The 11,156-nt window shown below is 41.9% G+C and overlaps 1 protein-coding gene across 1 annotated transcript; it reads left to right on the forward strand.

Moving 5' to 3' along the window:
- Positions 1-2,268: 2,268 nt before the first annotated feature.
- Positions 2,269-10,609, forward strand: LOC308460849 (vomeronasal type-2 receptor 26-like; the record flags this gene model as incomplete). Its single annotated transcript, XM_080977383.1, has 5 exons — positions 2,269-2,372; positions 3,544-3,835; positions 4,720-5,577; positions 8,450-8,576; positions 9,705-10,609. The coding sequence occupies 5 exons, from the start codon at positions 2,269-2,271 to the stop codon at positions 10,607-10,609; spliced, it is 2,286 nt and encodes a 761-aa protein (XP_080833509.1).
- Positions 10,610-11,156: the final 547 nt, after the last annotated feature.

Genomic DNA, 11,156 nt, shown 5'->3' on the forward strand with positions numbered 1-11,156 from the left:
GATCATATTGTTATTCATCTATTGTGTAAATTTATTTGCAAATGTTGATGGTAGAGATATGATAAGCAAACAACCACCCTTAGATTTCTGTGACTAGAGTTGGGCTGGATGAATCTCACCCCAATTTTGCCATTAACGCCTATTATGTTCTTTTCCCACTGACTGAACATGCAGCCATTCTAAAGGAAGTTGTGTCTTTACCCTTCAGAGATCATGGGGCTTGTTGTGCAGCTCTTGCATCACCCCCTACACAAAATACACATCCAGATTTGCTATATTTCTTTATTTCATAAGATTTATACACCATTTGATTGTAAAAACAACCTCAAAGTGCTTAAGACAATAAAATTATCAATACCAAGAATTGATAACAATAATTTAAAACCTTTGGAAAGTTAAAATAACAATAAAATTCACATCAATCCTCTAAATATTTGTGTAGACTTGTGTGATAGCGCAATGGCACTTTCCCCCCGGTGCTGTTGGACCTGCCTCCACTTAAATATAGTGCACCCACTTCACAGAACACCAATTCCACGAATTCCTACAAACTACCCCAGATTATCTTGTGGGGGACTTGTGTGAGGGAAAACTTAATAATTTGGAGTTTCAGGCAGGATTTGATCAAATAATCAATAAGGATTTTATTAAACAAAGGAAGTTTATGACACAAAGTGGGTAAAACATAGGATACTTCAGATTATAATGCTATTTCACTTCAGTTCTTTCTCAGTTGTTTCACAGCTGTTGCTGCTTAATACTTTGGTTCTTAAACAAGGTGGTACTTCCCCTCAGTTACACACCCCTTTGACAACCCTGCTCCTGAGGTACTCCAGGTAACAGACCCAAGGGATCACCACACCCCTCTTAAGTGGTTTGGGGAGTCTTCTCTTTTTGTAGCAGAATCTCCCCCTTCCTGACTGGAATGAGACCAAAGTAGACTCTATCTTTCCAGTTTCTACTTCTGCTCCCACTGCCTCAGCCTCAGCCTCCCAGTTAACTCCTGGCTTAATACTCTCACAGGACACCACACACTGTCCTTCACTCTAAGCTCAGAGTCTCCTTTCTCTAGCTTTTGATCTATTCCTCAGAGTGGATGTTTCTACTCAGAACCAACTCTCTCTCTCTCCTCTCACTCCCTATCTCCCAACCTATCTCCCAACCAAAAAGACCTGCCTCTCAAAATCCTCTCCTTTTCAACCCTCTCTTCTGGAACCTTGGCCAATCAGAAGCTGCTGTTGGTTAACCATTTGTTGGCAGAGAAAAAAGAAAAAGAAAGCACTCAGTGAACCAACCTGCCCAGCAAAAACAAACTTTTCCGTCACAACTTGTCTAAACAAAATATTCAGACACCAAAAGGAATACAATGAAGTTGCCTGCCACAGGGAATTCCAGAGTCTTGCCACACTCAAAGACCATGTTCATACACATGCAGAATAGGTATTATGTGGTACCTGTACCAGTAACAGTTTGACCAATCAAAGTGCTTGAATGGGCATATATATCTCATAGGTAAACTGGTCTCAAATTGTTAAGGGCTTTATATACTAATCATAACATCTTGAACTTGGTGTGGTAGCAAATTGGCAAGCGGTGCAGATTTCTGAGCACAGAAATTGTATGCTGAGAAGACCTAACTGCAGCCAGCAATCGTGCTGCAGCATTCTGCAGTTACTTCAACCCCTTGATCAAGTGGAAAGGAAGAGTTCCACAGAGTTCATTGAGTAATCTAGTCTTGAAATAACAAAAGCATGAACTAGTGCGGCCAGGCTTTCCAGGTCCATGAATGACTGTAGTTGTCAAATCAATTGCAGTTGGTATAAAGCACTTCTAGTCACTGAGGCTACCTGAGTTTGCAATGACAGAGCTGGATCCAGAGCCTGACTCTCAGGCAAGTGGGGTTAGGAATTCTGCCTAAGTTGTCTGACAACTGTATGCAGATGATCCTAAAATGAGTAGAGTTGTGCCTATAAAAACATTTAAAGACACCCCCCCCCCAGAATATTCATTAGTTGAGGGGATCAGTGCCGTCAAGGCTGCTTGTCAGCGCTCATTTTTCAGCTCCTGTAAAGGTCTGTTTTCAGCAGAGGTGGAGCTAGCTGCTCCGGCTCCTGGAGCGGCACGCATGCTGTGCACCCAGAGACGGGGCTTGCCACCTGCGGGGTGGAGCTAGGCACCCACGGGGGGTGGGGCGAGCATCCCAGGGGGTGCCGCCTGCGGCGAGCATCTCAGGGGAGGTGGTGGCGGCGATGTCACCTCACCTCAAGGATGACACCCGGGGTGGCTGGCACCTACCGCACCTCCTTTCTCCATCAGTGGCTTTCAGCAGACCCTTTCAAGTTGCCAGATGGCATTGCTATGATGTCAGGAAAGTAGCAGAAATTCAGCTACCCTTAGGAACACAGAAAAAGTTGTGCTTGTTTTGGCCAACATGTTTTCCTTCTCCAGCAAGTATGTTGGGCAGAATGTCACCAAGAGCCTAGTTCCTTGGGGGAGGCTAATTACAGTTTTTGCCATTCTCAATTGCATACATTGTGATTGTCATTAATGCCTCTGATATGTGCCATATTTTTCTCCTTTTGACCAAGCCACCTCCTGGTTTCCAGAATCTGAATCCTAACAAAACACCAACAAAGGCCAAGCTATGTTTTTAAAAACCTTGCTTGTTGTTCAGAACTGGAGCTAAGGACCCAGGCTCCAGCATACTCCAGTTCCATATAGTTTTCTGGTATATGTATGTAGATAGAGGATACAGGTTCCAAATATTGCATCAGCAGAGGCTTCTGCTTTTCAAGACAGACTGCTATACATATCTGTTGTTATGAAAGAAGGCGGAAAATCTGGCATCTGCACTAAGAGGGGAATGACCATAATTGGGACAGTGTTATTGGAGATGTTTCTAATGCTGTTGCAGATACCTCACAGTGAGTTCCAGGAGCATGCTGCAAGATGCATTGTTCATGACCCCATCTATACGCCTCATAAGTATTATAAGTCAGGCGATCTCATAATTGGTGGGGCTGCCTCTCTGATGCTACTGTTTTTGGATTCATTTTCCTTCACTGAATACCCTAATCCTGATACTAGCTTTCCCATGTAAGGATCTTTTGTTTTTCTGTATTATGACAAAGGTTGTCAACTGCAGCCTTAATGGAATCAGTAGCACACATGTGAATGTTTATCAATAAACACTGGAGGGGCTTATACTCATAGGGTATTCAGAAGGTGCTATTAATCGTTTTTAAAAAATCCATGCAACTATACATGATTCGTTCAATCTCACATATAGTTTGATCATTCTTTTAAATCATTTGAAATCCTCTAATCCCACAATGCCAGATACATTGCCTCAGGATCACAGTGTAATAATATATACATACTATCACTTTCTACATGTTTCAGCTTTGTGTGGTTCTGCAAGTTTGCTATACTCTCAGCAGTCTATCAACTAATTTACATGCTATTGATGAAGCAGGACAGCTACTAAACAACTTTATTTTTGTTACATTTCCTGGTGACTTATTATCTAATTTTCCCCCCCAGTGTTGTGACAAAGAATTACCAGCATGTCCTGGCCTTGATATTTGCTGTAAATGAGATTAATGGAAATCCCAAGATTTTACCTAATGCTTCCTTTGGATTCCACATCCCTGAGAGCTACTTCAGCCAGAAGTGGAGCTACCACATTGCAATGGAGTTTTTCTCCACACAGTACAGATTTGTCCCTAATTATAACTGTGATGTCAAGAACAACCTCATAGGAGTCATAGGAGGACTGGGTTCCGAAACCTCTTACTATTTGGCTGTCATCTTGGACATCTATAAGTTTCCACAGGTATAACATACTCTTGGAACACTGAGTTCTCAAAACTATTTGTCTTTCTTGAGGAGGCAGGATCTAACTCCTCTTGGAAGGAGACATTAATCACCTTTCTGGCCCAGCCAGCTCCAGCTGTTCTCTCCTTGCTAGCTTTTATCAGTTAAGAGGTTTTTGCTTTTAAATGTTCTTGGTGTGTATGAATGAACTTTATTACGGTCACAGACCAGGATAAAAACAACAAAAACATATAAATAAAATAGCAGTTAGGATTTTTTTAAACTGATAAATGTTGGAGCAAATAAGGACAAAGAAACAAGCATAGGATAAAACATCTGAATAAAATACAAGATTAAACACGGATAATGGATGGATAAAAACTGATAATTAAAACAGATAAGAACTAAAAACAAATAAAAACATGCAGTTAAAACAACTGTAAGAGTGTAAGAACTAAAAGACTCGCAGTTAAAACAACTATAAGAGGCTGCAGAGTAGAAGCCTCTGAAATAGAGGACACTCACAGCATTAGATACTGATGTGTAAATATGGTTAAAACAGACAATTAAAACAATGTACAACAATAAATTTAGAAATAATGTGCAAACAATGTGGTGTGTATTTTATTCTTCCTTCTGTAAATTATTTTATATTTCTTTTGAGCAGTATAAAATATTGTGAATTTTAATTAAATATTCATGTCTCTCTATCTGCTACTTAAGGTGCAGAGGAGAATTTTATATTGGGTGAAGTTTCTGAGTACTCTTCACAAGCAACTCACATCATTTTAAACAAAATGTTCAGTATCTATAAATACACACATGCACGCACACCACCAACCCAGCCCTACAGGTTTCCAAATCAATTTCTAAAACAACTTCCTGAATCCCCCCCCCCTTTAGTTCACCTACGGTGATTTTGTCCCCATGCTGAAGGATCAGTCTCATTCACTGCCCTTGTATCGGATGGCTCCAAATGAAATCCACCAGTACAAGGGAATTGTCCAGCTACTTCTGCATTTCCAATGGATTTGGGTGGGTCTAATGACCATGAAGGAGGAAACTGGAGAAACATTTTTGAGCAATCTACTACCAGTACTTTCTCAGAACAGAATCTGTGCTGCCTTCACTGAGAAAATTCCCACAAAAGCCTTTTTCGGTGACTTCTTAAATTTTCAAGAAAAGTGGAACAAAATATTTGCAGATGTTACAAAAAGTAAAGTCAACACTATTGTTGTCTATGGAGAAACTTTGACCATGATAACATTGAGAGGACTGCTGCATGAAGGAGAATCTGAGTATGGGAAATCATTTGGTAAAGTGTGGATTATGGTAGCCCAGATGGACATTGTAGCTGTGTCCATGCACAAGGACTGGGATATAGAAGCCTTCCATGGTGCCTTAGCCTTCACAGCCCACTCACAGGAGGTGCCAGGATTCCAAAATTTTCTTCAAAAGCTAAACCCTCATTTGATGAAGGGAGATGGCTTCATCCGACCATTCTGGGAGCAAGCATTTGGCTGTTCATTTCCAAATTCCCATTTTAATGGAGATGATGTGGACACTTGTACTGGAGAAGAGAGGCTGCAGAATCTTCCTGGGCCTTTCTTTGAAATGAGCATGACTGGCCACAGCTACAGTATCTACAATGCTGTACAGGCTCTGGCAAATTCGCTACATGCCATGTACTTATCCATTTTCAAATCTAAAGTTACGGTGGAAAGAAGGAAGCTACAGCTTAAAAATATGCAGCCATGGAAGGTAGTAGTTTTCACAGCATTCTGTCTTCACCATGAGAGCACAAGATCTTAATGCAGCCTTCACCCATCTGATGTCTTCTAGTCGTGTATACCATGACTCCCATCACTTTGAGTCTGGAAGGCTGATGGTGAGAAATTATGGGAATTGTATTCTAAAACAATTGGAGGTCATCAGTTGGTGAAGCCTGTGTGTGTCAAGATCATGTGCTCTGAAGGCCTTTCACAAAGATATTGAATTTAATTGTATAATTTGACATTTGGACATTTATGACCCTTTCCTGAATATTGCAATACAACATGTTTCGGTTTTACAGTTTTCTCTGTGGAAATGAAAGAGATATCTATAACATTTCCATAAATTGTTTACTCTGAAATTTACAAGGTAGCTCTTGGTCACAGAAATATTAGTGCATTCAGAGCACCTGATTGCAAATATGACTACAAGTACCATCCTGTATTAATTGGCCTTTATAAGTATAGATATAATAATATTTGTATATAATGAGTAGCAGCTGTTAGTACCTGGACCTGGTATGGCCAAGGAGGTCATGAAGATGGAGTCAGTAAGGTCAAATGAGTGGGAACAAATAGGTCACATGGGCAAGGCCAAGTTGTTCTGTTTTTGTCACATCCTCCACTGCAAAGTTGTGGACATCAAAGCTTTGCTGTTATATAAGTACTTAGTGCCAACTAAACTGCAAAGTGTCTAATTTTGTTTTAGAAGGGATCCCTACTGTCACATTTTCTAGTGTGGATTGATGTCACAAAAACCATAAATTACTCAGAAGTAAGCATCACTAAATTTCATGGAGATGTCAACCAGATAGGACTGGCTCCTATGAACTGTTTAGTGTCAAGGCTGTCATACAAAACTGTTAACAAGTTCCCTCCAAAACTTTCAGCCCTATGGAAAAAGACCCCCCCCAACTTATTCACTTCTACAGCTTCTTTCCAGAATGTAGAGGGATATGAAATGGACTAGGGAATAGGAGTCTAAAATCGGCACTTTGGGTGATCTTTGACTATTCATGGACACCGTATGTCTCAGGGTTATGAAAATCAAATGTGGAAGAGGAGAATCATGGATGTCATTAAAGGAAACCAGACTCAGTTGTATTACTTGACTCAACACGAATAGCTGGTCATGGGAAGGTAGCAACAAAAACAAGCAAGTTCTATTGGGTCTGGTGGCTACCCTAGGCTGCATTTCTAATCATGCCTACTCTGAAATAGTAAAGGGACCCCTGACCATTAGGTCCAGTCGTGACTGACTCTGGGGTTGCGGCGCTCATCTCGCTTTATTGGCCAAGGGAGCCAGCATACAGCTTCAGGGTCATGTGGCCAGCATGACTACACCGTTTCTGACGAACCAGAGCAGCGCACGGAAACGCCGTTTACCTTCCCACCGGAGCGGTACCTATTTATCTACTTGCACTTTGACGTGCTTTCGAACTGCTAGGTTGGCAGGAGCAGGGACCGAGCAACGGGAGCTCACCCCGTTGCGGGGATTTGAACCGCCAACCTTCTGATCAGCAAATCCTAGGCTCTGTGGTTTAACCCACAGGTCCTATTAAATTCAGTGGGGCTTACAGATGGATAAGTGGGTTAATTTATTAACTGCAGTAAAATCACCTCCTGAAGCAGGCATTCTCTGGCTGTTTCCCAAACCAAAATGAAGCAAAACTATAATTTAAAAGCAGAACACAATTAATATGCAATTTAAAACATAATTAAAGGCTAACTTCAAGTTAATACTTTCCCAAGAATATGCACTTTAACATACAGACACTGCAAGTATATATAATAAGTTAAACACTTTGAAAGCAGTTTAAGAAGGGACAACATGAAAATAGCTTCAACTATTATTTTTGCATAAGGGCAGGAAGTGAAGATGCTGTAGGGAGGAAACTCTGAGAAAGGAGAAGGGTTGGGCAGGGCATGTGTGGTTCACAGCATGCTTTAACATGGGGTGTATTTGACCCTATCGACAAATATTCCTCCACAAATCTAAGTAAATGGGATGGGATGCAAGTTTAGAGGAAATTTCTTGGATACTAATACAATTCTAATACTGATTTATTTTTCCATTCCACCTAGCTGCATCCTATTCTGAGGAGCATCACATTTAACAACAGTGCAGGAGAAATCGTGCACTTGAATGAGAATGGAGAATTGACAATGGGGTTTGATATTACAAATCTGATTACTTTCCCCAATAAGTCATTTGTTAGAATGAAAGTTGGAAGAATGAATCCTTGGGCTCCTCATGGCAAACATTTGAGAATTTATGAAGACACCATTGTGTGGCCTAGAAGTTTTAACCAGGTGGGACAACACTATAGCCATTAGCTGTCATAAAATAAAAGGAGGGAGGAAGAGGAAAAACAATTGTTTGTAGCATCCTTAAAAGGATGTTTCTATAGTCTTTATCCCAGTTTTTTTAATTATTATTATTATACAGTGGTACCTCAGGTTAAGAACTTAATTCGTTCTGGAGGTCCGTTCTTAACCTGAAACTGTTCTTAACCTGAGGTACCACTTTAGCTAATGGGTCCTTCGGCGGCTGCTGTGCTGCTGCTGTTCTCATCCTGAAGCAAAGTTCTTAACCCAAGGTACTATTTCTGGGTTTGCGGAGTCTGCAACCTGAAGTGTCTGTAACCCGAGGTACCACTGTATGTTAATGAAACTGAGAATGCTACCAACACAGAACGTACAGAGACCGACTGACCATCCCAACTGACACTGCTCAACACCTCATGAGCACCTGCACTAATATGACAGAATCCAAGGATAATTCTATGAGGATAGGGATGTTACCATGCTATTTGATAAATATATATTCTCAATGTGAAATATTCACATTTCCTGAATAGGTGATGCCCCTTTCACTCTGTAACGACAACTGTCAACCTGGTTACCAGAAGAAGAAAAAGGAGGGGGAGCCATTTTGCTGCTATGATTGTATTCAATGTCCAAAAGGGAAGATTTCTTATGAAAAAGGTAGAATATGTAGCACCTAGAGTAATCTAGCATTCTGCATCATTGTGTCAAGAGTATGGCAATGATGGCACAAAGGGCCTCTTAGTTAATGCAACTTGTAGTTGGTGATAGTAGTCATTGCTGCCTCCGCTTCCTCCTGGCACCACAACTGGCCCTCCTTCCACTCACAGCAGGAGGAAGTGGAGAAGGGGTTGGCCATTGGAGCCATGCCATGCTTGGTTCCGTATTTTACCTCCACACTTACTGGACTTTGGCCAGCCTGGGGCCAAAAAGGGCACAGTCCCCAGGAGCTGGTGCCCCTTCCACCTACAGTGAGGGAATCTCAAGTAAAGCACCCATGACAGACAGCCATCCAGCCTCCAAGGATGGAGAGTCCACCATCTTCTGAGGGAGTCTGTTCCACTATCAAAAAGCTCTTACCACCAGAAAGTTCTTCCTGATGTTGAAAAATCCTTTCTTGTAACTTGAAACCCTGTGGTTTGCGTCCCACCCTACAGAGCAGGAGAAAACAAGCTTGCCTCATCTTCCATGTGACAGCCCTTTAGATATTTGAAGATGGCTGTCGTATCTGCTCTCAGTCTCCCCTTCTCCAGGCTAAACATACCCAACTTCCTCAACCATTCCTCATAAGGCTTGGTTTCCAGCCCATTGATCACCTTTGTTGCCCTCATCTGCACACATCCCAGCTTGTCAATATGTTTCTTAAATTGTGGTGCCCAGAACCGGACACAGCACTCCACATCTGACCAAGGCAAGATAGAGTGGTACTATTACTTCCATTGAATTGTGTGGCAGAGATATTTCATCCTGGAAGCTAGTGCAAATGTTTCAATCTCTCTCTGTTACCTGTTAAATTCAGCCTAGCTGGAACATTAGTAAGTAGTAAGGGAAAGCTTGCCTTAGAATACCATTGGTGCCAAGTGATATGTTAGTAGTTTTATTCATTTATCTTGAAAGTTGTACATCAACACACACACACTTTTGTCTTCTTAAAGGGAAGACTACAGCATGATTTAATTTTTAAAAGGGGGGATGCTATTCCTAAACCTGATTGTTTGTAGAAATAGAAGGAATGGCTTCAACTGCAAAAAGCAAGATCTGAAAATGTTTTTCATCTTCTTTTTTCAGATGCAGAATTTTGTACAATGTGCCCAAAAGATCATTATCCAAACAAGGAAAAAGATCACTGCATTCCAAAGCTAATAACCTTCTTGTCTTATAAGGACCCTTTGGGGATGAGTTTAGCCATCTTTGCACTTTTCTTTTCCTTGATCACTGCTCTAGTGCTAGGAACCTTTATAATGCACCGTGACACTCCTATTGTCAAAGCCAACAACAGGAACCTCACCTACACCCTCCTCATTTCCCTCCTGCTCTGCTTCCCTTGTGCTTTGCTGTTTATTGGCCATCCTGTGAAGGTGATGTGCCTCCTCCGTCAAGTTGCATTTGGCATGGTCTTCTCAGTGGCTGTCTCTTCTGTGCTAGCAAAAACCATTACAGTGGTTCTGGCTTTCATGGCCACCAAGCCAGGAAGTAGCATGAGGAAATGGGTAGGGAAAAAGGTGGCCAACTCCATTGTTCTTCTCTGCTCTCTTGTTCAAGGAATTATTTGTACCGTATGGCTGGCAATTAATCCTCCATTTCCAGATATTGACATGAATTCAGTGACTGAAGAAATTGTACTTGAATGTAATGAGGGGTCTGTGACTATGTTCTACTGTGTCCTGGGTTACATGGGCTTCCTGGCTATTGTGAGCTTCACTGTAGCTTTCCAGGCTAGAAAATTACCTGACAGTTTCAACGAAGCCAAGCTAATCACTTTTAGCATGCTTGTGTTTTGCAGTGTTTGGTTATCCTTTTTCCCCACCTACCTGAGCACCAAAGGGAAATATATGGTCGCTGTGGAGATCTTCTCCATCTTAGCCTCCAGTGCTGGATTGCTGGGCTGCATCTTCTTCCCTAAATGTTACATTATTTTGCTGAGGCCTGAACTGAACAAAAGAGATCACTTAATAAAGAGAAATGCTCACTGATGCTTGTCGACATCCTGCAATCCTTAGAGTGGACCAAAGTTGCAGAGTCGCCTTCCAGCACAATTTCTACTCTCAGGCTTTTATATATTTGCAGCAGGAGATGACGAATGCACCTGCTTTTTAAATTAGCTGACATAGATTATTCTAGTTCCAAAGGGTTCCAGGACTGTTTCTGGAACAATCTGACAACCTCTGTTTCCCCCCTTCTTCTGCTCTTGAATGCATTGCTTGCAAATATGTGCACACAGGAGAGAGCAGGCTACAGAGGATTCACAGAGACCATTGTGCCAGCACAGCCCTCCCCACCTGAGCCATTCATCAAGGGGTGGCCATTAATCAAGGGGACCAGCTACATGGCCAGTGGGGAAGGCTGGGCTGGCTCTGTGAACTCTCTGTGCCCTGCCTGCACAGGGGAGGACGGGGATCGCTGCATGGGGGCTCCTGGTTTGCAGCCCTTCAAAATTGTGTGTCTGCTCTCTGGCTCCCTGCCTCCCCTCCACAATGCCCCTGCCCAGGAATTCTTATTATATTTTTTCCTTTTTTAAAT

The sequence above is a fragment of the Podarcis pityusensis genome (genome assembly GCF_964106645.2).
Source record: "Podarcis pityusensis genome assembly, chromosome: 13".
In the NCBI taxonomy this organism is placed as follows: domain Eukaryota; kingdom Metazoa; phylum Chordata; class Lepidosauria; order Squamata; family Lacertidae; genus Podarcis; species Podarcis pityusensis.